Source organism: Lepidochelys kempii, chromosome 6 (genome assembly GCF_965140285.1).
Source record: "Lepidochelys kempii isolate rLepKem1 chromosome 6, rLepKem1.hap1, whole genome shotgun sequence".
In the NCBI taxonomy this organism is placed as follows: Eukaryota; Metazoa; Chordata; order Testudines; family Cheloniidae; genus Lepidochelys; species Lepidochelys kempii.
Genome location: NC_136385.1, coordinates 37,036,107 through 37,063,730, shown reverse-complemented (window position 1 = coordinate 37,063,730; position 27,624 = coordinate 37,036,107). Strand labels below are relative to the sequence as shown.

General features: G+C 39.1%; 1 protein-coding gene and 2 long non-coding RNA genes across 4 annotated transcripts in view; 2 read left to right on the top strand and 1 right to left on the bottom strand.

Moving 5' to 3' along the window:
* LOC140912702 (uncharacterized) overlaps positions 1–18,699 on the top strand; it is a 61,561-nt gene extending 42,862 nt beyond the window's left edge. Inside the window, exons 3-4 of the long non-coding RNA XR_012159353.2 lie at positions 13,788–13,941; positions 18,465–18,699. This is a non-coding gene — a long non-coding RNA (uncharacterized LOC140912702). The remainder of the gene's footprint in view (positions 1–13,787; positions 13,942–18,464) is intronic.
* The window catches only part of CTR9 (CTR9 component of Paf1/RNA polymerase II complex), a 28,972-nt gene extending 4,226 nt beyond the window's left edge, over positions 1–24,746 (bottom strand). The window contains exons 1-19 of one of the 2 annotated variants that reach the window (XM_073347592.2): positions 24,548–24,746; positions 21,666–21,764; positions 20,244–20,483; positions 19,516–19,633; positions 18,110–18,199; positions 14,997–15,145; positions 12,513–12,620; positions 11,883–11,990; positions 11,500–11,736; positions 10,346–10,435; positions 10,097–10,225; positions 9,785–9,968; positions 9,241–9,329; positions 8,785–8,970; positions 8,521–8,608; positions 8,118–8,266; positions 5,202–5,318; positions 4,859–5,004; positions 1,417–1,488 (exon numbers count right to left, since the gene is read on the bottom strand). In XM_073347592.2, coding sequence (XP_073203693.1) covers positions 1,417–1,488; positions 4,859–5,004; positions 5,202–5,318; positions 8,118–8,266; positions 8,521–8,608; positions 8,785–8,970; positions 9,241–9,329; positions 9,785–9,968; positions 10,097–10,225; positions 10,346–10,435; positions 11,500–11,736; positions 11,883–11,990; positions 12,513–12,620; positions 14,997–15,145; positions 18,110–18,199; positions 19,516–19,633; positions 20,244–20,483; positions 21,666–21,764; positions 24,548–24,592 — 2,444 coding nt within the window. In that variant the 5' untranslated portion in view covers positions 24,593–24,746. The remainder of the gene's footprint in view (positions 1–1,416; positions 1,489–4,858; positions 5,005–5,201; positions 5,319–8,117; positions 8,267–8,520; positions 8,609–8,784; positions 8,971–9,240; positions 9,330–9,784; positions 9,969–10,096; positions 10,226–10,345; positions 10,436–11,499; positions 11,737–11,882; positions 11,991–12,512; positions 12,621–14,996; positions 15,146–18,109; positions 18,200–19,515; positions 19,634–20,243; positions 20,484–21,665; positions 21,765–24,547) is intronic. The other variant, XM_073347594.2, reaches the window with a different exon arrangement.
* Positions 21,551–23,300, top strand: LOC140912701 (uncharacterized). The gene is made up of 3 exons (XR_012159352.2): positions 21,551–21,788; positions 21,897–21,986; positions 23,042–23,300. It is a non-coding gene; the product is annotated as an uncharacterized LOC140912701 (long non-coding RNA).
* Positions 24,747–27,624: the final 2,878 nt, after the last annotated feature.

Genomic DNA, 27,624 nt, shown 5'->3' with positions numbered 1-27,624 from the left:
AATACAAGCGATCTGAAGTAACATAACTGAAGTGTTTAAATAATTCTACACACCACATAATTATTTGTCCTTTTAAAATCCATTACAGTGATATGACTTTTACTTCAGTTTATTCATTCATCCATTTTCTGAGACACATGGATTTTCTAGCTAGCTTTTTTAATTTAAGCCTGAAGAACATGTTTCCACACAGAATGCTACTCAAAGCTGTCTTATCTGTTAAAAAGTTTAGCTACTTCGGTAAGAAAAAATCCTTAACATAAAGAGGAAGAGTCTTAAACTCTCAGCTGTGCAGCTCCACAAATACCCCTTACAAAAGCACCTTGTATTTAAACAGCTGTAATTAATTAACCTAATCCAAAAATATAGTGAGAAGCTAAGACTATGTTCAGGGCCCAGATCTTTTAACTGATTTAGGACTAAATCTCAGTCAACATGATTTAGGCACATTAGAGCCCAAATTCCATCAACTGTCAATGGGATTTAGGCTCTCAGTGCCCTAAATCACATTTGAAAATGAGATTTAGGCTCCTAACTAAATCAGATATGGCAACGCTGAGTGCAGCCCTGTCTAAATGCCTTTAAAAATCTGGGCCTAAGTGCTCAAACATCAGGAAATAAAGTAGGAAGTGGTCTCAGTTCAACCCCCTGTAAGCTAATGTTCATTATGAAGTTACCTTTAATATTATGTTCACAAATAGTTTCTCAAATACAATGCAAAATATTTTTCTGCCCACAATTTTAGACATACCTGTAACTTATATTGGTACTGCAGTCTGCACATGACAATTTGTGAAAAGCCTGAATTTGTAAGATGTACAATGAATAAAGCTGAGTTTTTCAATGTGCACCTTCAAGATATATGTTTACTGCACACCTAAGCTAGATGTACTCATATGCACAGTACTATATTATTTAACTTGGAGCACTGGTAAAAACAGCTAAGAAACTGCATCCGAAGTACTGTGATTGCATGAACTCATTTTGAAGTCCTAACTACACTTCAAATAACTGGTTTCACTAAAGCACTCAAAATCTTCTCAGTGAAAGCTAGTTAGCTGCCAGATTTCATCTTTCTGATCCCAAGCCCCCTTAAAAAAGAAAAAAGGGCAAAGAAATTATTTTTAAGGGGAAAAATGTTTGCCATTAAAAAAACCCACAACTCATTTTCACAATGTTTTGCTCAACCTTACGAATAAATATTCCACCAGAGGGCAGACACCAGGCCTGGAGCGTTCTAGCCTCTCAGCAGTAAATTTTGGAAAATTATGAGCAACTGAAAAAATGGAATTCTGATGGAAATGCTCACAGCACCTTATCTATAGTTATCACTATTCCCCCATGATAACAAACCGACAACTTAGTTTAGTTCTGGAAAATACTGTTTTAATCAGAAAAAAAAGGAGTAATTTTTACCTGGCTTCAGTAGCAGCAAGAGCCAAATCAAATCTCATTTTATCTCCTACTTTACTTAAATAACTGAAGTATCTGGAGGGAAAATGAAAAACAAAAGCAGATTGATATAGTGACATTTCACCTTATATTCCCCGTTTTGTTTTACTTTAACACTCACCTAAACCAAAAGCGAACGTGTCACTGCAAAATTTCACAATACTACCGATATGACACGCGGGTTTCTATATCTGTACACTGTGCTTGGGCCTTCTAGTACAAAAGAAGGCTACTACATTGACATTTAAGTCTGATATCCCTAAAATAAACATTCTTAAAATGATCACTACAATTATTATTGCTCTTTTCCACCTTTAATCCAAAAAGTTCATAAAACACTTTACAGGCTTTCTGTAGGGATTGAGTCACTCAGCATGTAGGAATGTTTGAAGTGGAACATGGCAGTCTTATAATGCTGCTGACACTTTCAAATTGTTTACAATAAGTATGAAAAAAAGAAACTTCACCAAATTGAAACTACTGGGAAAATGTAGGTAAATAGAAATTTGGCTGTGATAACTCAGGTGAACACCCTAACTATTGCAAAAAAATGAGATAGCATCTTTTCAGCACCGTTGACTTGGTTCTATTCTGTTTTAAAGTACTCAAACAGAACCACATCTAACAATCAAGTCTTAGATCTTCTTAATTTAAAAATTAATTCTTAGAATTCCTGTTACTAGAGGGTCAAATCCAAATTCTCCATTTGCTTCTATACTGGAGGCAGGCCTAGTTTCTAGACACAGCTGTCCTATGTACTGTAATTCTCACACAGCAAGAAACTGAAGTCTCAGAAATAAAGAGCTCTGTTGGAGACTGCCTTGAAAATCATCATCTCTCCTCCGTTACAGATCAGTCTTGCCTTAGCTTTCCCAGGAACCTCAGTATCTGCTTCTGCTGCACCTGCCTAACCCAGTCCTGCTACGCTGCCATTTGTAGCCTCTGGTGATGACATCAAAAGACTCCGGAGGGAGTCTTTGAAACCCTGCTCCACCGGTGCCTGACTACGTATGTTGTTGGACTAGTCACGCTTATGTGTTTTCCATTCTACTTCGGACTGTGGTGACCATTGAAACTGCAGTGAGAAAGGGAGGAAATAGAAAAAATATTTTTTCCTGCTAGAACTCTGCCCTGGCCAAATTTACATTTTCTCGACAGAAGCACGGATCTCAGAAGAAGCAGGAACACAGGTAAGCAAGGATAGATCCAGAGACCTTTAGAGGCTTTGAGGTCTATAGGTATAGCTTCTGGAAGGCATGCAATAGAGACTTTCCAACCCCCTCAAAAGTAACTTCTCAATCTGCAAGCAAGGATTTGTCTAGGTTTACTTGGTCCTGCCTCAGCATAGAGGGCTGGGCTAACCTTCATGACTTGGGAGGTTCCTTCCAGCCCTACCTTTCTATGACTGAAAGGATTTCTATAGTAGAACTTTTTTTCCTGTGCTAGACTGACCTAGCATTCTACTGCAAAGAAAAAAACAACAACTTTTTTTCATATGAGATACAAGATTCAGATTCCACCCTCAAGTTTATCCTGACAGACATTCAGCAGCAAAAGTGAAATGTGTTGGAACTCTGAATTCCCCCAGTCTGGGGCATCAACTCCACTTAAAAAAAAAAAAATCTGGCAGTAATACTTTAGTGAGTACAACTCAAGCAGGATAATTTAAATTCCACATCAATTCTGACAAAACTCAGTCATGTAATGCAAGCCATTTTCCTCAAGACAAGAGATTACAGACTTCTCTTACAGGATTTCTAAATGGAAATTTGTTTAACTAGATTTTTGTATTACAGCAGGCAGTACAATTTTGAAGTGATTGCTTGTATAAATAAAAGGGCTTTGTTTTTGTTTTTTAATTTGTGAGCAAAATAATTAGAAGCCTTTATCCTGAGGAAGTGTTTTGGTCAATACTAGGAGCACGATATTTCTGGGCATGAATGAGGAAATAGGGCAAAAGGGCTCAGACAAAGCAAGTTCCTGCTATAACATAAGTCTGAAAAGAAACACCTACTAGGCAACTTTGTCTCGCATTTCAGAGTTGTGCTTAAGTATATAAAGCAAGTGACAGCAACATCAGCCTGGATGCACAGGCTGTTTTTGGAAGTATATCAGAATCCCTCATGCCAATATGACTGGCTGACCTTCCTCCAGTTGGTCTGACTCGGCAAACTGGATAGCAATTGATTAGTAACTATGAATGAGATTAGAATTAGAGATGTCAAGTGGCAAAACGAAGCCAGGACTAGTAAAAAAGTACTCAATTTGTAACATTGGTCGATACCTGTAACCAAATCACTCTGCTAAACCTAGGGTTGGGAGTTCAATCCTTGAGGGGGCCATTTAGGGATCTGGGGCAAAAATTGGGATTGGTCCTGCTTTGAGCAGGGGGTTGGACTAGATGATCTCCTGAGGTCCCTTCCAACCCTGATATTCTGTGATTCTATGATCTACACAAGCTTCAGTTACAGAAGTGAGAACAAGTCACTCTGATAGGTATACAGCTTAAGAGTGAAGAATCGCACTGTGGTTTGTTCAAGCAAACAAAAAAGTAACAAAGTTGGCCTGCCACACAGTGTTTTGGAATTTAAGGTAAACTACTTCTTGAGATCTGTGACTGAAGTAGGTTGGCAGGTAACCAGGATATAAAACAAATTACTTCAAGATTTTACAACCAAAGTCTGCATCAGGAAAGTGGGCAGGAAGAAAAGAAAGCTGTGGAAGGCCAGCATTAATTACCAAGGGACAGAAATAAGCCTTAATTTCTGTGGTACATTCAACTCAATATGCTCACAAGTGCTGACAGTTTGATTAATCTAATTACACTCAGTTCTCTTTTTACAAACTATTTTTTTATAACTCGAAGTCTGATTAAGAGACCTTGAACAAACTCATGAAATGGCTCTAAAGCTGGTAGTTTTTTTTATTTTCACAATTTCTGTGAATAAGTATTTATTCATTTTCAGTTAGTGAATAGCAGTTTGATGGATTTCCTCGCCCCCTTCAATTGTGATCTTCTCCCACCAGAATGAATTACATAAGGCAGAGACAGCAAAAACAGAACTTCTTTGGAGATTAACTCATTAGCTTATCAGGACATACAACACCAAAACAAAGAAAACTGGATTTGGAGCAAAGATTGGCAGGGCTCCATTTTTTTCAAGCTTAAGCTCTCTATATCTAATGTTTATCCACTAGGAATGTTGAGAGATGTATCTTTTTTTAAAAAAAAAACAAAAAACTCAAGATTTTTACAGAAGACACTTTCACTCATACCAAAATTGGAATTTTAGATCCACATTGAGTATTTTCTAGAAGAAAGTATTTTCTTTAATGACAGCTAGGTAAAACATACTACAGCAATTAAAAAGGGGGCATAAAAACTTTGTTACTGCATAATTGTTACCTGTGGGCTAACTCCAGTTCTTTCACAGCATTTAGTACTTCCTTCAGGTTACTTTTTTCATCTTTCAGGACAGAGGTGGCTAGCCTCTGTAGCACTAGTGCCACATTAAACATAAGGACTGTATCACTGGGTGCTACATGTCTAGCCTGTGAATGAAATGGACATCTTTTAAATCACAGAAGTTATCAATGACATATGGATGGTAATCAATTATTTCAACCCCAGACTATAGTATTTAAAGAGATGTACAAATAAATGTACATTAATAACCCAAGGATATGAAACACCATGTACTAAAGAATAAAATTACTTTAAAAACTGCAATATACATACATATTTTTACCTTCAGCAAAGTCTGTTTGCATTCCTGTAATTTGCCACATTTGAAGAGTGCTCGGGCCAAGTACAACAATACTTCAGTATTCTGATGCTTATAGAACTTTCTGAGGCAGTTTTCATACTGAAATGCAGAGATCAAATTACTAAAAAAAGAGATAGCGGAGTTTTAAGAACTCTTGTAGCAGTTTTGCCTTGCAGACAAGTCCAAGTAACTTGGGTTCTATTCATGAAATATATTTACTTCATGGATTTTTTTTTTGGGGGGGGGGGGGGGGATAATTACACTGTGTTGTATGGCTCTTTTCCACTTTATCATATACCATTCTGAGTTTCCAGTTATTGTAAAAACTCGCAGGTCCCTCAGGACTCCTGCAAGTCCTTAGCTTAATACAATAGGATCCTATGCATTTTGGAATGGACAACATTGTAAGCACGTACCATTCGTTTACAGCAGTGGTTCTCTGGAGGTATACAGAGATCTTCCGGGTGTACATCAACCCATCTAGATATTTGCTTGGTTTTACAACAGGCTACATAAAAAGCACTAGTAAAGTGAGTACTAACTAAAATTTCATACAATGGCTTGTTTTAGACTGCTCCATATACTATATGCCGAAATGTAAGTACAGTATTTATATTCCAATAATTTTATTTTATGGTAAAAATGAGAAAGTAAGCAATTTTCCAGTAATAGTGTGCTGTGACACTTTTGTATTTTTACATCTGACTTTGTAAGCAAGTAGTTTTTAAGTGAGGTGAAACTTAGGGTACACAACAAATCAGAATCCTGAAAGGGGTACAGTAGTCTGGAAAGGTTGAGAATCACTGGTTTACAAAGTAACCAAGGTAGGGGTACAAATTGTGCAAGAAAAAGAACTGTTGTAATAAGCATGTTTATTTAAATTATGAAATTTGAAATTTCCATTTTCTCTCTATTCATGTGTATGTATTGCTACCATAACCTGAAATATATTCGATGTACCTCTTTCACCCCATCCCCTTCACTATAATTTCTGAGGAAAAAGAATAGTCAGTTTTAATAAATACCTATCAAGTTAGTTCTATCCAGCTAACTCAATATTCTTTGAGTCAGTAACTTATCTAAGTGTTGCTGAAGTGTAATGCAGGTACAATCAGCCTACAACTGGGCTTCATGCTGTGTTTAGGGTTTTATTCTCAGTTTCCACTGGTCATTACCACCCTTTCTTGACTAGTGGCAGGCTGTCACATACCATGCCGTTTCTCTTTTTCCCCCTGCATCCAAAAGTTATGCAGTTTTTCCTTGCTGTTTTTTTTTTTTATTGAGAAGCCTTGCATCATTTCTGATAATTTATGGGAAAATCATTTGATTTGAACTTCCTCACATTTCAAACACTGGAGTAGAAAGTGTCTCAATCTCTATTAAATTGGCAGGAAGCACTACCCTCTGGGGTTGGACTGTGCTTTGTCTCCCAATTTCCTCTTGTAGTTTATGGCCAAGGATTCTATATTTGGTGAGAAAGCTACCTTAGCTTTGCAATTTTCTGTAGAGAGTCAGCTACTGCAATAATTTTGTGGCTGTAGTAGTCTAAGTTGTTATATTTGATTTGTTCTTCCATATATGCCAATACTGGTGCTCTCTTAGCGTGTTGTTCATTTTTAGTTCTGGGTGGAATTGTTTGTGTTGGCAAGCCCACAGAGGATAATGCACTTCTATTTGGGTACGATCTTTTGATCTCCCTATGCTTTGCAGTGGAGGAACTTTTTGCTGTGCTGCTCTTAAGTTTAGCGTTCTTTTCTGCATATCAGAAAGATATGGGTAAGTGACCCCCCAGTTTGTCCCTGGAGTTCTAGTGCTCGTAAAATATCTGCAAAAATGTTGAAGTAAAGTTTCTATTAAGATTTTTGTCCCAAACAGTGCAATTGGCTGTTACAATAGGCTTGCAACTTCACTTTCATATTGTATAATTTGACTCCTATTGCTATCAAATAGTTATATCAGTAGTTTCAATGGAGGATTGTATTTAGTAGGTTTTTTATGGCATTATCTATGAAACCATATGGCATCGCTGTTTCTTGTAATGCTTTTGTAGCCATTCTGAAGCTCCTGGGTGTGTTTATCCTAAGGCCCATGTACACACAATTTAAGGAGGGTTCTATTTCCATGTCTCTAATAATGTTTTAGTTTGTTTTGAGCTTTTCTCCAAAATGTCATTCAGTTGAGTTTTGCTTGTTTTTGTTATTTTAAGTTTGACTTGTAGGGCACATGTTTTAGAGTAGCAGTTTTCTAGTGGATGGATGTTTCTTTGGAAACAATTTTGTATAGGCCATAGTTTACCGGATCCCCAGTTTACAATAGGCATTTTATCTCTTAATTATTTAGTATGATTTTTGGGTTTGTGGATTCGGCCAAAAGAGTTGGTAGGATCAACTGTGTGTGTGTTGAAAGGGGGGTGATGAAATTATAAAAGTTTTCTTGATAGTTTTGAAAGTGTGTGTTATATACATGTTAGTAGTCACATTCTGTGCCATGATTATAAAACTGTGCCATGAAGGAAAGACAGCAAACTGTACTTATCTACTTCAGTAATGTTCTCTTATAAATGACATTAAGTGACTGTTGACTGAACTACACACAATCAAAAATGCCTCCTAGTAGAACAAAAGCTCTTATTTATATCTTAACTCTACTTAGGACAGCATAGAAGATAAAATGTACAAGTTGATAGATCCTTTGTTACTCTTGTCCACAGTTGGCAGTTCACGTCTAAATCTAGACATAGCCTGGCCGCTAAAAGGACTTCTATTCTATTTTGAATAGGACCATAATTTGTTAAAACAGAATATTATTCACAATATCTGAAGCTGCCAGCAACGACCTCTAGCTATTCCTTTGCTACCTCATTTCAATATTTTAAATGGTTCAGCTTATAGAGGTTACCATCTGCACAGCACTGATGTACTGCTTCTGTTCTACGTAGATGTGCGCCAAATTCAGCCACACATCACTGATATCTGCTGTTGCCTCTCTCACTTGGGCAAAAACATCACGAGCCTCACGGAAATATCCTTTGTGTGCCAATACAGCTCCTAAAGGGAAAGTTAAACGTACAGTGTAAGCTTCCAGGTTTAAATACTATCAAAGTTCCCAGAATGTTAACAGAAAATTGAGACTATTAACTGCATGATATAGCAAGACATTCCTCCTGAGATCAGTAATGTATAGCCCCTGAAAAAAAACCAAAAATGATGCTTGAAATGCTCTGTAGATTATATACTAAGAGAGCTAAATCCAAGAACCACCACTGGTAAACTACTAAAGGGAATTCAGGTGTAATAATCACCTATGCCATTAGCAGCATACAAATTCTTTGGATCATTTCTAAGTACTTGCTTGTAGATTGCTAGTGCACGATCTTGATGACGCTTTTCCTACAAACATGAGTAAGAAAAAGATCAATCAATCATTCATTCATCTGTTTGGTGACGCAGTGCACCTAATATTTTTACAGCTGATGAACTTGCCATACATACAACGTAAAATACTTCCGCCAGGGAGGTCAAAGGTTAATGGCATACCAATTCACTTCAACAGGTGTGAAATTTACCTTCTCTCTATCCCTGGTGGGCTGATGCAAAGTTTGCAACCAGACATTACCAAGAGCCAGCATGGAGTAAGTGTCATTTTGCGTGGATGGTTGTTTCAATATCCTTTCAAATTTCTTCTGTCCTGGACCCCATTCTTGTTTAGCCAAGTGAAGATTACCAATTAAAGACCAAGCATCTGGATGGTCCTGAAACAAACTCCATTGTAAGTAACTTAAGGACTGTTTTCACCTATCTGTGCTAGACATCTAAATACAAGCCTTAATCATTGTATTATTACACATGTATTATATGGAAATAAATTACATTTTTATATACAGAAAACAGAGCAGAGGAAGTTAACTAAAAGAAAGGACTACTTTGGATACCTTGCATATATTCATTAAAAAAAGACAGGAATCCAGAGAATCTCATTTGAAATTTTTGTTCTAAATTAAATATTTAAGAGTCTCACTAACCTGATTTATCTGAAGTGCTTCTTTAAACCAATCAGAAGCCTCATAAAAATTGCCTTTATCTCTAGCCATAGCTCCTAAGCGCAAATAGCCTAAAAACAGAAAATGATTTTACATAATCCGCTCAAACAGAATAAATTAGGCCAGGCAAGGATTTCACAAACTGTCTTTTTTCTGATATGTTTAGGATATCAAGCACCTAAAGATATTCTATATTTGTATTTCTATATATGGACACACACATGGATTTTTATTTTAATGCTGGAGAATATCTTTTGAGTTGGAAAGCTTATGCTATCTCTGACTATATCTTTGTAAGTGTTAATTAAAATGGTTAAAATTTGAAAACAATTTGATTTGACTTATGATCTATGCACCGAATAGAAGAAAGGAGGATACATCAGTTACACAAGACAAATTGCTCAGCCTCCTGAAGTCTGTTATAAAACAAAAATCTCAAATAATACAAAGGGGCAGATGAGGGCCTCAAAACAAAAATCTTTCAGTTTGAAGAGGATTATTGAACCAAAATAGAAGAATTTCTTACAGTCAACATAGTTAGGATGTTCCCTTAATATGTTTTTATATAGCTTTTCTGCTTCATGGAATTCACACATTGCCTCATATAGTCTGGCAAGATTATAAGATGTTGTTACTGAGATAGCATTGTAGTAATGCTCATCATGTTCAGCTTCTGCCTTAGCACGATCCAGAGATGCCAAAAAGTATTTCTAAGGACAAAATAAAAAGAGAGCAAGGAGAGAGGAACAGAATGCTTAGATGATTAAATAATTTAAAATCAGATTTGGATAATTTCTTAAAATTAGGTTATTTAAAAAGTAGTAATGTGGTTTAGTACCTTTGCTTCACCTAGGTTTCCAAGCCTAAAATGGAGAGCACCCACATTATTCAAAATCTCTGGTGGGACATCAGCCTGCACTTTCTCCTGAAGGATGCGTGTTGCTGTTCCATAGGCTGAGAGGGCACCCTGTGCAATTGTAAGATTGAAAATGTGGGAAGGAAGTAGCGGGATGAGTTCCATGCATCACTTTGTAACTTAAACCAAGTGTATGTATTACACAATGTCTCCATTTTACAGCATTAATACCTGTATGTCAGTCTGCTCAAGGATTTGCGCTAGTTCAATCCACGCTTCTACGTCATCTGGATACTGTTCTGTGACTTTCTTCAAGTGACCCTGAGAAAAAACAAACATTACTTATGCACTCAAAAGAAAAATATAAACTGTCAAAAAAGGCAGCAGATTTTGTTTTTCTACTTGTTTAGGCTTGAAAGCAGAAACATCTCTTCTGTAAAGATGTAAAACCTCAAATGTACGCATATGACTGACCATGTCAGGCAACAAAGCCAACCTAGTTCATCATCACTTAACTCAACAACATGTATTCCGCACCCCACCCCATTTAGTAAGATATGGGGGAAGCCTTTAGGGTTCTAAATATTCAGGAAGAATACAAACTTCTTCAAAACTACCACATTCAAATAATTGAGAAATTAGCAGACTGATTTGCCATGAAACTTATTTTTAGATCAGTTCCGATGTTATGCTTGTCGGTGTTCATTAAAGCTCAGCTCTGGGAAACGTCTGTGTTCCCTACCAAAAGGGGGGTCTGTCAGGATAGAGGTATTATATACTGTTAAATTACTGATCAGTAAACGAAACCATGTTACCACACTGCCATTCAAAATTTGAAGGAAAAGCAGTGCTGAGTAAATACAAAGAAAATCAGTACGAAGAGATCTAAGCAGCAGAAAGAATAAACAGACAATTTTTTTTAAAAATGTTGTACTAGTATGTGACAATGTCCTTTTAGAATGTTAAAGTGGGAGGATAAGAACATTCCCAGAAATGTGATAGTCAAGTTGTCATTTACAGGCAAATCACCTTTTTTGTGCAGAGGAAAAAAAGTGTTTTTCCATATGCAACAGAAAGCAGAATGGTTTTGTTAGCTTTGGTTAACAGGTCTCTTAGTGTGGTCCCACTTTTGTTCAGATGGCATTACCTTCTCTGCAGTTAATAACATCTGCCATTCGGAAAAGTGATTGACCTACTATCACACCCCCACTTCTATTTTCACAGCAAAGTAAACCTGATTTTTAGCGATATCATAACTCAGATTTTCAGGGACAAATTTTTCCCTTGGATGCATGAATGAGGTATCAGCTGGAGTGACATACATTCAAGGTCATCAAACAGGTAACATGGAGATCCAAATTCAGCAAATAAATATTTGAACATACTTTTGCAATATCTCGTTTGTCTTGGTCTTCTGAAGCAGCATAAAGAGATCCAAGGATTTTCATAGTCTCATAATTGTTAGGGTAGGCTTTCAAAACTTTTTCAAAGCATTGTGATGCATTCTCTTTGTCCCCCCGATAAATGTACATTTGACCCAATCCAAAAAATGGTAATACAAAAGAGGATGAGGCAAACTGTGTGGCTTGGTAGTAGTACTGGAAAGCTTGGTCATAATCTTCCTAATTTAAAAGAAACAAGGAGAAAAAAAAAGCAGATGGATTATTTTCTTAGAGTTTTGTTTAGTTTTTTAAAGATGTTGAATACATTTGAATATTACAACATTCTGAATGTAATCTAGAAGAGGATTTTTAAAAATTCATTCTACCTGTACATGAAAAGACCGGGCCAGCTGGTAGCAACTCTCTGCCTGCATAGCTTCAACTTCTGTATTATGGAAAGCATGGAGAGCCAAGTGCTGGACTTTACCATAATCCTGAAAGATGAAAATAAAACTCACTTTGAAAAATCCCAACCCATTTACAGTCAAGTATATACATTTCTGAAACATCAGGCCTGGACTGATTAATGCAGACAAACATAAGCAGTAGCATTTGGTAAGTTAACATCAGTAGATTTAGTTTTACAACGTACTGTTCTTTTCTCTACACCCCAGTTTTAAAAGTAGCAGAAAAGAAATGTTTTCAGGAAACGTAAGTAGGTTTAAATTAAGAAAAAAGCGTGCGCTCTTTCTTGGCAGTTTTGAGAAAAAAAACAAGGGATTTAAAAGCTGAAATTTTACATTTGTCTACCTATATTAAAAAAATGTACTTTTACCCTTTGGCCTTATGAAAGTCACACAATGGGTAAAACTTATTCTTTTAACAGCTGTACTTTAATACCTTTCAAAATGCAGGATTTAAAATGATTTTTGGAAGCCAGAAGCAGTAATGAGTTTGACACTGGAGCGGTTACTGTTCAGAAAGTTATGGAATTTTCCATTCATGTATTTTCTTACCTTTTTGAAGAAGAAGTGATTAGCCAAGTGGTTCAGCACCATTGGGTTACTGGGATCAATTGTGTAAGCTCTAGAAAGGAGTTGAACACCATTTTTGATAGAATCAGCCTAAATGAAATAATAGATATTAGCACTATATTTCAACATATTTCCTCAATATAACATCTTCAGAGCTATTCTTCTCACAAGTCCCAGGAACTGTGGCTCAGAAGAGCCTTCCCATTGATGGCAAGCAGCAGCATCAGGACAATCCAACCAGAACCTCTTTACTCCCCCCAGATTCACAACAGAGAGTACCCCTTTGACAGGGCACCAAGGCCTTTCATGGGTGGTGGAAAGAGGACCAGGACTTCCTGAGGTGGAGATATTTTCCATCTGTTGTTTGCCCCTACCTCCTCCTCACAGATCTTCTCATGGCTGGACTTCCTCTGCCCGCTATGGTACCTTCCCTCACACTCAACTCCCTTGTTCCTATTTACCGACCCACCCACCACCAACATTCCCTTTCATCCCCACTCTGGCCACAACTACTAAAAGAAGAAACACCATGTGTGCTCATCCTCACCTTGATTATTTTGCTAATATGTTGTATCCCTTTCCCCACCCTATACGTTTCTCTCTCTAACGCGCAAGCTCTGGCCATGTGTTCCTATGCCTTTGTACAGCAACTAGCACACTGGAGCTCCAATCTCAACTAGGGACTTTGAGCACTACTACACTACAAAATATTCGATAAGCATTTGCTTTTTATAATCTGCCTTTTAAAAAATGAACATGAAATCATTCCCTTCCAAAGGGATCTCTTAATTTGCAATAATTTAGTTTTCCTGAGTACAAACCCAAACTTTACTGCAAGTCAGAACCCATGACAAGTACAGTAACTTGCAAGCTGGCACAAATGTGAAATTGTCACAGGGAAGAAATCTTCTCTCTAATTCTATTTTCTGCTTTGCCATTGACTCAATGTGTAATTTCTGGCAACTCATTTAGCATCTACATCTCAGTTTATCCATCATAAAAAGGGTAAAATACCTAACAAGGATTAATTAATGTTCATGAAGTGCTTTCAGACAATCAGATGGAAGGTGCAATAGAAGTGAAAGTGTTTTACAGTCCAAAATACATTGGTCCTTTCCAAAGCTATCATAGCAATATCCCTGTGAATTTAGTTTAATGAATCATTTATGATCTCAGATTTTAGAACTTTTTGGTTTGGTTCTATAATTTTAACAGTGTAAATTCTCTCATTTCCATATATGTTTGTTTATACTGTAGATAAAGTTAAACATGCAAGTGCAGGTTTGAATGGATGCAAAAGGAAAATCCATACAGAAATAGAATTAGTATTTGTATTTTCAACGCACTCTACGAGGCTACATCTTGATTTATATGAAAGCTAGAAACAATGCAGAAGGTGATCACCTGTTTGGTAAGTAGGGTGTCCAATAGAGAGCAAGGCCTGGTCTACACTCAAAAAGTTCTATTGGCATAATTATGTTGGCAAAGGGTGTAATTTTTACTGATGCTGTTATTTGGGTAAAAGCCCTTGTGTAGATGCACGTATACCACTTTAGCTCATTTTGCTTTGCCAAAATGGAATAACCAGTACATGCAGTTATACCAGTGTAAAGGTGCATCAACACAGGAGGGTTTTGCCAGTGTGATTAAAGTGGCAAACCTTTTAATGTGGACAAGGTCCATGTGACACCTGTGCTCCTGACTGGTTACATGAGAACTTCAGACAGACGTTCAGGTGTTGGTTTGGACTTATGAAGTCTGAATGGCCTGGGATCAGGCCACCTGAGAGACTGCCTTTCTTACCAAGACACTCTGCTACAACTGCAATCAGTGGAGACACTGACAGTAGATTACTCCTTGATACAATGATGAGGGGGCTACTGGTATAGCATTCTCCCTGAAGTGCCCTTCTACACCAGACCAATTTTACTTGAGATTTGCAGACTTTCAGAGTTTGCTAAAGGACTTGTTTTTAATGCCCAGCCTTTGAAGAGGGTAAGGGAAGAATGCAGCACTGGCCAATGTGTTGCAGTGTTATCTGTATTTGGAGGTGCTGCTTATTGAAAGTGGTGAACTGATTAAAGTTCCAGAATTAAGAACAAATTTCAAACCATTAGAAACGTACTCAGACCACGTACATGGGCACAGTTTATTATTCTATGTAAAATATATTTTACACACACATTTAACACACCGCTATAGTTTTTAATTCATATCACTTAGTGTACATATCACTTATCAAACACAGGCGGCTCTAAGAAGTACACGAGAGATTAGCATTATTTAATTTGCACTCATCATAACTATTCAGAATTGCAATACCATCAACATCAGTGATGTTGATTAAAGTGATTCAGTGATATATAGATATATAAAATAAAAAAAAAATAATTTCAGACTGCTGTGAGGCTCATTGTTTAACTAGAAACCCAATACAGCACTTCACATTCTCCCCATCACACCCACCTCTTTGTTATTGAGTTCTAGAACAGCCAATCCAACCAAAGCCCCTACACATTTCGAATTGAGCTCCAGAGCCCTGCTGAATGCCAGACGAGCTTTTTCCAACTTGTTCAGTTTCACGAAGCAATGGCCCATGCCTAATCGAACCTCAGCTAGAAAACAAAAGCAAGTCATTCAGAATGTCAAAAATCAAAACTTTTTACATGTATGTTTTTTACTTTAGACAGTGAACTGATACAGGATTGATATCTTTATTACTTGATTCACACTGTATTTAGAGACGGTTATAAACAAGGCCCTGTGCTCAGTGGCAAACCTGACATTAATAGTGTGGTAAGGCCCCTGATTTCTACTATTTTACAGTGGAGCAGGCTTATACTTCTGAAGTAGTTTCAGATAATTTTTTTAATTAAATGAAATATGAAAGATTAGTGCAGTCAATGGAACATTTATGCTTAATATCACTTTTAATCTATTCCTAATAATTTAATTTTCAGTGTGGTGCAGAATGACATTTAGAAAGAACAGTATTACAGAACTGTCAGTCAGGAAAGCTGGAGGTTATCAGAAAGGGGATAGTTTTGGTACCTCGGCAAGGGTATGAGATGGTTTGGGATTGTGGGATAAGCAATTAAGCTAGGTATTTCTTCTAAAATGATTAGCAGTGAAAGGGTTAACAAAGGCTGCTTAAATCATCATCCATTGATATCAAAGTTCTTACACTGTTCAACATCAAGGGAGCAGTTCACACTACAGACATTGTTTTAGGCTGTCTACAGATTCAGGAATAAACAGCCACATTTGTTTACATTAAGTGCACATATAGAAGTTTTCCTTGTAAGTAGTAGAAACTTTCTTAAAAAAAAGAAAAAAAACACACCACACAAAAAACCCAACTTCAATTTCTGAGCACAATTCTGCAGCAAGGAGTGGATTCTGAAGCTAATCCACAGCTAAAAAAAAAAAAAATCACGGATTACACGTGGCCCTAATTATAACTCATGTTTAGGACAGAAAATGGCCAAGTAGTTTATGTAGGTGTACCCCACATTTCAGTGTTTGAAAACACTTATTCCTCTATTAAAGGAATGTGTGACACCCTCTTCAAGTACTTCCTTAATTTCTAAACACTGCACATATAACTTCTGCTGCCTCTGGTGGTTTCCGCAGAATTTTAGTAATAAAAATCCCATACGATACAAAAATATCTGATGAGCTGATGGTTCACTGTATCATTTGACACATCTTAGATAAATTTGACACATACATAGTTTGTTTTGTTCAGAATTTTGTGATGTCTCCATTTACCTCTGTCTAACTTCATATTCAAAAAGCTTAGAGCTAGTTTCTGTAATCCTTTTTGGACAAGAGGATTGATTTGGACATCCCTTTGGTACTTTCTGTACTTCTTTAATGGCTTTTTAAAAATCTATTGGTGAGAAATGCATGAACTTGGCCTACTTAAGGTATGTCTACTCTTTGAACAGGAAGCATATTTCCTAGTTCAAGGAAATACCTGCACCAGCTCCCTGGAGCAAGTATACTAAAAATGGGGCGTAGTCACTTTGATGTGAGCCACTGGTCACCCTGAGTACATACTTGTCTGAGATGCTAGGCACATACTTGAGGTAGCTGGCCTCTCCCATTGGCATAGCTATGCTCTTTTTGATATGCTAGCTCAAATCATAGCCAGCGAGATTATGGCCAACACTCAGAAGATATCCACCCCAAACTTATTAATTTGATCCTCACCCAGACCAATTTTACATTCAACACCACACACTTCAACCAAACCATGGGAACAGACACTGGTAGTAGCATGGCTCCTCAATATGCCAGCCTTTTCATAGGACACCAAGCAGAAGAATTTCTGGACAAATGCACCATGAAACCAGTGATATATTGGAGATACATCAATGATATTTTCATCTTCAGGGCAAAGGACCTAGACTTCCTCACATTTCCACCACAACTTCAACCATCCCCACCCATCCATCCAACTCCCTCTAGAACACTCCCGCACCAGCGTCAACTTCTTGGACACCAAAATCAGCTTCAACAATGGAACCCTACAGACAACTATACACAGTAAACCCACAGACTGCACTTATTTTCACAGATCCAGTAACCACCCCAAACACACCAAGAAATCTTATCTACAGCCAGGCACTCAAATTCTTCTCAGAGCATATTCTGTGACAAGTCTGGGATATACACTTTAACATATTTAAGACTTCCTTCATCAAACAAGGACACTCCACCAGAGAAATACATCACATCATAGAACAGGTCACCCAAATACCCCAAAAGAACCTGCTTCAATACAGGAAAAAAACCTCCTCCAACCACATACCTCTACTTATCACCTTCTACTCCACACTGAAACCCCTATGGGGTATCATAAAACAATCACAACCCATACTCAATGGAGACATCCTGAAAAAAAAATCTTTCCCAAGCCACCTCTTCTGGCCTTCAAACAACCCACCAATCTCACTATCAGAAGCAAGCTCCTCACAAACACACGAGCTCAAGGTGACGCCAGACCCTACCACAACAACAGAGGCAAAACCTGTACACATATCCACACTGCTATGATGACCAATACCCACCCACACCTTTCAAGATACATGGATCCTACACATGCCTATCACACGTGTACCTCATCCAGTGCACTAAATGCCCCAATAACGTGTTAACTAGTTATGCTAAACAATCTGTTCTGCATTATATTTAGCTGTGATACTGAGTACCTTTCTCAGACCTGAAGAAGAGCTCTGTGTAACTCCAAAGCTTGTCTCTTTCACCAACAGAAATTGGTTCAATAAAACAAAATTACCTCTCACCCACCTTGTCTCTCTAATATCCTGGGACCAACATGGCTACAACAATACGGCAGACATACTCTTAGTCATTTACTCAGTTAGCAGCTATTACAGAGCCAGCAGAAAGCAGATCTGTCCTACAAGAATAAGAATTTCATTTGTGACTGCATGGATTGGAAAAAAGGAATTATAATAAAGCCCATTTTCTAACTGCAGGAATTAAAAGGACCAGTTTTAGGTTTAAACAACTTAGTAAGATCGCTTCAGTAGCAAAGATTTTCTACGCCTTACCTGGACAACCTGGGTTGGTTCGTAGTGCTTTCTTGTAGTAGGCAAGGGCTCCTCTATAATCTTTCTTGTTGAATGAAATGCATGCTTTACCTGTTACAACAAGCAAGTTACAGAAGTTGCTATAGGTTTGCCATTCTGACTTTTTCCAATTGTTAGTGCCAGAATAAATGGAATTAGTAAAGACTTGCATGCTGTCAGGAACATTCATTTAATTATAACTGCTTTGTGTGTCTTGATGCCGAGCCTACAAGTGTCAAGTATCTCAGAAAATACAATTAATAAAGGGCAACAGCAAGCATAAATGTAAGGTTTTTAAATCATTTTAAAATAACTTTCATTTTCTTTTCTTGGTTAGGAAGTTTGGATGAAAATTGCCCTAAGCTTCACTCTAGAATACTGATTGAAGGTGTTACTGCTTGCTGACTCTTCACTACTGAAAGTGTTCTGACCACATTGAGAGACCACAGCACCGCTAGTGTCAGCAGGAAAAGACTGGTAAGTAAGGTGGACTGTCCTAGGTGACTGGTCCCTTTTAGAGTAAAGGGTCTGCCCCACCTGTGCCTCACTCAGCTCTCCTCCCCAAATGTGACAAATCAGGTAGGTCATGTGACTAAATCAGTCACAGGCCTAGGAATAAAAGAGAAATCTCCAGAGAGCCAAAGGAGGAGGGAGTGAGCAGACAGCCTGAAGGAGACATATCTGCCTAGTGAAAGTATAACTGTGCACCTGCCTGTTGGCTCTTCAGCCTACTGACCTTTCACAGCCCTGGGGGAAGGATAGGATTAAAAGAGGCCCACTCAGAAGCTGAGTGGTGCAGCCAGCCTTTGTTATCAGCACAGACCCTAGGAGGGCTGTGAGACTCCTGACCTATGGAGGGGTAGCCTATGGGAACACACATACAGAAGCCTAGCAGAAGGGCTGTAGGAACCCTGAATCAAGAGGAACAAGGACTTGATTTCAGGGGGTAAAAACTAAATTGATACACTATAAGAGACATATTAAACATACATGACCGCACAGAGGAATCTCAATTTAAAATATTTTGACCTGGGAGTTACTTCTTATAAGAGCCAAAAGGGAAAGAAAAGGTAGCACATCTGCAGAATCAAGCGTGCTACAAGGGGGCATCCTGAGGGTATACATGGACATAACTGTATGCTAATGCCTGTGTGGTTGTTGATAATATCTCCACCACCATAGCTTTCCTTTCTGCAGGAACTTCCTGAATCCATCTCAGGCTCTTAAATGCGTATTACCCCAAGACAGAGATCTCCCTTCTTTATTGCAAGGCCCATCTATGTCTCTCCTTACGAGAACCGGGACAGATTATGAACATGCATTTTCTACAAGTCCTAAATAGAGATGGAGACACTGGGTTTTTGCAGAGATATTCACAAAATTCTTACCAAGGAGGGCTGGAATATTATTTGGAGACTGGTTGAGCACAAAATGAAACTGTGCATCAGCCTGGTCCATTTTATCACCCTCCAGCAGACAGAAGCAGGCTCTTCCCAACAAGTGATTCTAGAGGAGAAACAGATTTCTAAGATATTATTCTTTGCATTTTTATACAAATACTAGGATTTTGTATTTGGGTCTTTCTTAAAAAAGTTATAAAAATCAGACTAAAGAAAAGAGTGCTAATGTACTACTTCAAACCTCATTTTGGTATTTTATGATGAATTTCATTCTCCTGCATCAAAGCCTGTGCAATACCAATGGGGAGACTGTAGGTTCCCACAACTAATTTCTACAAATCACGTACCACCAAAGTAGGAAGGTATATCGAACAAAATGTTTCAGCCAACAACAACAAAAAAAGAATACAGAGGCATAGTTACATCAAGAAGCTTGAGCTAGGACCACTTTTATTCTGGGCAGTGCTACACAAGTGCCAATTTAATCCAAATGTTTGTGAAATCAGTAGTGTAACACACACTAATGAGGTTATAAGGGCCTGCTCAGTGGCTACCTTCCCTTTAGGGTACAATAATTAGGTATCTGCTTCCTTTCAAAAAATGTACTTTGAATCAGAGTTGGAGTATGGATACTATAACAAAGTTACAAACTAAGTTTAATGACACAGTTTATAGCTATGATTCTATGTATAAATGGACAATTTTTTTTTTTTTACCTGATCATACATGATAATTTTGTCAGCCATAGTATACAGCAGGGTAGCTTGTGTAATGAGCTCCTTCTTGTTGTCTTTATTCTTTTCCTTCCGTGCCTGCTGTACATAGTATGCTGCCAGAGTATCCAAGCAGGTCATCTGATCTTTTTCATGGTCTCTATAATCCAAGTTACCATCTATTCGTGCAGCTTCCAACAGTTTCACAAAATCTTCTGTTTTTCCTTGTTTGTAATATTCCAACTATAAAAGCAAACATTTTAATACTACTTTTATAGCTATTCCACCATATTTTTTTTCCAGTTAAACCACAGATTTTCACTTACATTCTAATGTAACATGTTTCAATATAGCTCCATGAGTACTTTTTTCTTAGTACAAAATCTTTCCACTGATGAATTACATACACAAATACAGCAGTTGTTAGAGCAGGTGCTCTGCTGTTCACAATCATTCATTCATACAAACACACATGAAAAATTATTCAAAGATTAAATTGTTGGACAGTACACAAGTGATCAGCTGTGCCTGTCCAAAAGAGCACTGGGATCCTTAAGTGTTCAACTGGACAATCAGAGACTAAGCAAAACAAAAAAAGTCAGTTTGAAGCCTGTCTGCAATGTAACACGCCTGAGACTGCAGAACCTACTAGTAGTGTACGGTAGTCAGAAGAGGGTGAGCATCCTCATGTAGGACTTCAACCCCACCAGCTTCTGGTACAGAAGTGAGCATCCTACCAGTCAGGCTGCAATCATGCCAATGTAATTCATTACTCTCTCTAATGGAAACATACTTTTGGAAAACACCTTTGGAAACTGAGCCAAAGCATACAGAAGTTGAACTTTACAAGGAAAATGTTCAGACCATTTAATCCTAAAGTTCTATGTTGTTGATTCTTTTCACAGTCAGTCTTTTATGGCAATTTTTCCTCCATTCACTCTTTTCTTATTTATTAAAGCACTCCCATGGGAACTGTTCAGATCTCCCTTCCAGCCAGCATAAACTTGATAGGATAGTTCAGTGAATATTGCTAGCACTGATCTTGCCTCATTGTGATGCATAGCCTAGGTAGTGACGTCTATGTTAATAAATTAAGAGGGATTTTTTATAAGCACAATCAAAGAGACAATTTTATTTTTCTTCAGTCACCAATGTATTTTTTCCACTATATTTGAACATCAGGACAATGTTTTTTACTTGGAAAAAACAAAGTTAAAACAAAATTAATGAAGTGTGCAATTTTTAAATATAGTAATAGAAGCAGCCAAAAATGGTATCAATTCATTACAAACCTCAAGTTGTAGAGCCTCTACCGATATTTGCAATATCAAAATTGATGTGAGAAATATCAGTGATCTAGAAGAATAATTTAATTTCTTCTGCTAACAAATGCAATAAGTAGAAATTATTTGCATAAATACTGACCGCTAAAGCAATCCATATATGCAGCTGAGTATGTTCCTGTTTCAGGATACTTATAACTTCATCCCCCTCCGGTAACTGATCGAAGTCAAGCTCAATGACCTAAAAGCAACAATAATATTCATAGTAAGTGTTAACTCATGTTATCAATTTTTTAAAAGTTCCATTTAAAGTCTATATTTACAATATTTATAATAGAAACTCAACAGAAACCCTAATCCTCACTCTCTCCAGCATGCCAGAAATTAGATTAGACAACCTGGAGACTGGATTTTCCACTTGAAGAGGTTCTCCAATAAGACCATCCCCCGAATAACATAGAAAGTAAGTATCTATGGGGTTGGGAGCAAATACTGCCCTCAGAGCACAAATGGCCACGGCCACAGAGATCAGCAGAAACTGGACATATTTCAGAGAGCAGAATATAATCCATTTTTTGCAGTCTGTGGGCAAAAGGAGAAAAGAATAAATCTGTCCTATCATTTATACAGCACTGACAATGTGCTCAGCAATGTAAATGACATAAAATGAGTCTCTCTCAAAGAGGTTATGATCCAGAAAACACACATATGGAACGAAGGTTGGTCCAGCGGATAAAGTGCTAGCCTGAGACTCAGGGAAATCCAGGCTCAATTCCCTTCTATAAAACATAGGATTACTGTGTGACCCTAGGTAAGTCATTAGTGTCTTTGTGCCTCAATTCCCCATCTGTAAAATAGGGCTAATTAATATATCCCTAAAAAGAAAAGGAGTACTTGTGGCACCTTAGAGACCAACCAATTTATTTGAGCATAAGCTTTCGTGAGCTACAGCTCACTTCATCACAGGAGTAATGTGAGATTGTGAGGCACTCAGATACTATGCAGCGAGGACCATACAAGTACCTAAAACAGAGAGCAAAACCTTTACTGAGCAGAAAATTGAGGCTGTAATCCACAATCCACTCTATACAGATATAATTAAATTGTAGAAACTGGATTTTGAGCTGGATATTGGGTACTGCAGTACCACTAACTGTAAATAAGAAGATAATGCCACATAAGACATGGCAATAACCCACACATGGATGCAAAAGAACAATAATATTTTGCAATTCAATAGCACTTTTCATTGACAAATACAGTAGATCTCTACTTTACAGCTACGGACACAGAGATTACATGATTTCCCCAAGGTCACAATGTAAATCAGTTGAAGAGCTGGAGATAGAACCTTTGTTTTTTATTCACAGTCCAGCCTCTATCAATGAGCCATGCGGTCCCCAGCATTACTTAGCTGCCTTACTAACTGAGATAAATGCTTTGTACCATACATACATTGATTTTAAGGCTAGAAGGAACTATTATGATAACTGAGTCTGACTTCCTTCTTAAACACAGGCATAAAACCGAACCAGTAACTTCTGCATCAAGCCCATAACTTCTTTCTGAACTATAGCAACTCTTAGAAAAGACAACCAGACTTGATTTTAAAGATCATAAGTGATGAAGAATCCACCACATCCCTGGGTAAACTGTTCCAGTGATTATACTCACTGTCATGAATACATATCTTGCTTCAGCTTCCAACCACTGGATCTTGTTATGCTTTTTTTGCTAAATTAAAGTATTTTGTTCCAACTGCTGAACTACAGGAAAATAAAGTCATTTCTGATAATCTTCCAGTGTGTGTGTGGTGGTAGGAAGTGAGCAAATAAGGGTATAGGGGAAAAACTGCACATTGTACTCTTACTGCAGTCCCTGGAGATTAATCCACAGACCAGCCTCCCAGATGGAAAGAAAAGTAAGTTTGTCTCATGTCACAAAAAAAGATGGCCCTCATTTCAAAGAGCAGTACTAAGATCACTTATCCTTGTGGAAAACCACAGTGAAAGCAATTAATTTTGGGGGGGGGGGCGATTAATACTTATGATTATACACATACATTACCTACAGAAAGCAAAACATACTGCCAAATTGGTGTCAAGTTTCAAACAAAGTAACAGCTAATTGTAGTGAAAGATTTTTTTTAAACAAGTACGTGAAAGTAGTATCTAGTAACAGAATATAACTGCTTCACCAGTTTAAGGATTCGTCTTCATACAAGTTTTGAACCAATATCAGTTTTAAATTTGATTTAGTTATACTGGTGTAAACACCTGTGCAGCACTCTTAAATCTATATATCCCTATTGTCAGTTTAGTTTATGTTGGCAAGGAACCCATGTAACCCAACTTGATATAAATCAGCTTTAAACTGAATTAGGAGTGTCCACACAGGGTTTTCCACCGATTTAAGCTGACTTTAAAACACACTTTTAGCTAACCTGACGTGACACAGAATTAGACAACATTAAGTTTAACTATGCCACGCTACAGCTGGACAGCACATGGGCAAATGAAAGTTACTAGTCGTCAGAGGAGTTCAGACTAAAGCCCTTAGTGGCTTTGTAAGAGGCTTCCACTTTTATGATTGAAGGTTATTATTGGGGGAACTAGGCCACCACTCTCTTCCTTGTGGTGCCTGCGTGAAAACAACCAGCACAACGTGCAGCCCCGGGGCCTCGGCCGGCCGCATTTCCTAACAGCTGCTTTTCCTCCCTATGAAAACCGGCCAGGGACAACCCCGCTGCCCACCAAGGGGGGAGCAACAGGCCCGGGGGAGGGGGGGGGGGAAGCGACAGGCCCGGGGGGGAGTATTCAGCGGAGCGAGGACGACTCACAAGGCCCGTGTGTGTGTGTGTGTGTGGGGGGGGGAGTCAGAGTTATGAGGCCATCACACACTTCTCACACACACGCTCACGCTCCCCGGGGCCAGCTCATGGCTGCGGGGCGGGGGACACCCCGCACAGCGCCAGGGGTCACCAGGGGGAAAGAACCAGGCCCGAGGCCGCCGCGTCCGCCTCACCTCGTCAGTGTCCCGGAGGGGGATCTCGATCGAGCCGCGTGACATGGTGCTGCCGGCGCTGGCCCCCGCCGGGCCGCTTCAGCCCAGCGCTGCTGCCGCTGCCGCTGCTGCGAGCTCCCGGGCGGCCGGCAGCCTCCGTCTCGCTCCCCGCCCGTCGCCTCGCGCACCCAACCCCCGTCACAAACACGCCCTCTGACCCCGGAACGGCTCGGGCGGGAACGGCCCACCTTCAGCCCGCCTCCCCTGAGGCCCCGCCCCCGCCACTCCAGCCGCCGGCCGGCACCGAGCCGCCTCGCGCACAACCCGGTGACACCGAACCACGCCCCCCTCGCCCCGGCCCGGGGCACCCGCCATTGCCCCGCGAGCCGCCCACGCGGGTCCGAGCCGCCCCGTGACCAGCAGCAGCGCCCGCGCGGGGAGGCCACGGTAATGGGGGTGTCGCCCCCTGGCTCCTCGACGGGGCCTGGCCACGTTGGGAAACGGCATCGTGGTCAGCAGCCTGGCTTAGCGCCGGGGGCGGGCCGCCGTGTGGGAACCCGTGTCAGTCGCCGCCGCCGCCGCTGGGTGCCCGACCCTGCCAGGCCCGGGCTCCGGCGGGAACGGCTGCCGGGGCGGAAGGTTCATGTGTTCGCGGGGGGCGGCGGTAATTCGTCTCCAGCAGGAAGTGCCCTTGGTGTCGACTCGGTTGTAGTGACCTGCAAGTGCGTTGGTAGCGCTTATTTCCCCCAGGCACCCAGTGTCAGGGCGCGCCCGCCGAAGCGCTTCTTTTGGCCTCTGTCAGCTGCGTCCCCACTAGGAGGGTTTGCTGCTGGCAGAGCGGTTACGTGTGTTGTGTTATAGCACAACCTCTATGCAGCCGATGAAGGGAGCTGTAGCTCACGAAAGCTCATGCTCAAATAAATTGGTTAGTCTCTAAGGTGCCACAAGTCCTCCTTTTCTTTTTGCGAATACAGACTAACACGCCTGCTACTCTGAAGCACAACCTCTATGTGCCTCTTTAAGGGCATGTTCCTTTAACCCTTTCTCATGTAATTAGCATGGAGACACACAAGTAGACTGTTACTCGCTTGAGTAAGGCCTGATTATGTGATTAATGGTTGCAGGAGTTAGCCCTAAATTAGGCCCTGATTCTGCAGCTGACTGCACAGCAGACTCCCGTGCAGCACCCCATTAACTTCAAGACCCTGATGAGTTTGTGTAGATAGGCTCCCATTCAAGTCCTCAAAGAATCTCTTTTTTTTTAATCAAGATCTAATAAAGTATTCAACAACCTATTCCTATCATTGGGGGCAATAATTTGCCAATAGAAATGTTTATTCTTTGACGATATAAGTGATGCAATAATATTAATAAAATAATGTGTCCACCTATACTGTACTGTATACAGGTATCACGCTGTGTACGTGCATATACCCACAACCACACTTGTGCTGTTGCTACACAGTGTTGGCTCTACCGTTTCAGGGATGGTATCCCAGTGTGCTGTGCATCACTGCAGACTCCCTAGGAACTGCTTTGCTGTGTATTGTTGGTGCTATCTGCCCCACTATCATACATTTGCTGATGACAGTTCCTGCTCACCTCTCCCTCCTGCCAAATTGGGTGGAAGGCATGGAGCAACTGGATGATGGTCTGGTTCTGCTGCTGCTCCTTACTGCGGTACAAATGTTTACGTGGTGGCATTGGTGATCGGCGAGATACAAGATGAAATCTGGGCTGAACTTTCTGACGTGCTGAAGGCAACCAACTATGAGGATGAATGACAATTCTTTCATGTCCCCTGGACAGATATGATGAATGCCAGTAATGGCAGAGGCCTGCATGGCGTTTTTAATTGTGTTTCATTGTTCTGTATATGAACCAAGCCATGAAGATGTTTATCTACCCATTTTCTGTGGTGTGCTTCTGCTGCTTTTAAAACTCCCAGTGCTTTCTGTGAGCGGATAATGTATTTTCCCCATTCCTCCCATGTATCCTTAGGATTTTGGATATTTCTTAAACTGAGGCAGGGATTGTGGGTGTGGGATGAACAGAAAAGTGTTTGCAGTATGATGGCACCAGACAGCTACGTCATTCCAATCCATGTTCTGTGAGTCACATGGCACAATACCGAATCTGCAAACATCTTTAGGAAGGAGGGTCCACACACAAGACAAGGAAATTATCACATTTATTAAAAGTAGTATATGGAACATGTAACTGAAATCAGGGAGGATTTGATTTAAATCAGATTGATTTTAATTATGATTTAAATCACTAGTCAGGAAGACCCAATTTAATTATGGATTTCTACATAAAAGTGCATTCTGGTTGGTTGTTATAACCTTAATACATATTCTTCACGACTCAGAGGTAGATGTAGGTTTCATTTTTAGAAGGTACACACTATACATTTTTAAAGTGATTTATTTTGAAAACTTTTCAGATGAGTTTTACAGCTATATCAGAAAATGAATGATTGGTTATTTCATTTACCAAAGGTATTTGAAGTAGATATTAATGAAGTCATTGGGAGGTGAACTATCTCCAATTCAACAGGTTAATCATTAATATTTGGAGGATTTTCTTGCCATGCTGTATTAGGAAGAGAACATCACCAGACAGACATTTAAATTGTTTTATTTAAATAAAACAACAATGTTATGTATTCTGGATTTTTTCTGCAACAGCAAACTTATAATATTTTAACAAAACAAGCATATGAATTTATGAATTTAGTTAAATATTACATTTTTTTAAAATCAGGTTTGTTTTTGTTAAAATTGTTTTAAACTTAAATACTTAAATATATATATAAAAAAAGTAAATCGACTGTCAGCCAGGTCAACATGAGAAACTTAAAATATTGGCTTCTGCACCTAACTCAGTTGTCTTCACCTTCATTTTCCTGTTTGTTTGTAATCTGGAAAAGAAAAACAAGCTTTCCCGCTTTTTCAGGTCCCAAACGATTTCTCAATTTGGAATGAATTAATCCAAAGGAAGAAAATATTCTTTCTACACTGGCAGAAGAAGCTACTGCTGTTAAAAGTGAGATTATCACTTCAACAGTCTCTGAATCCAAGTGCTTAAGTGGCTTC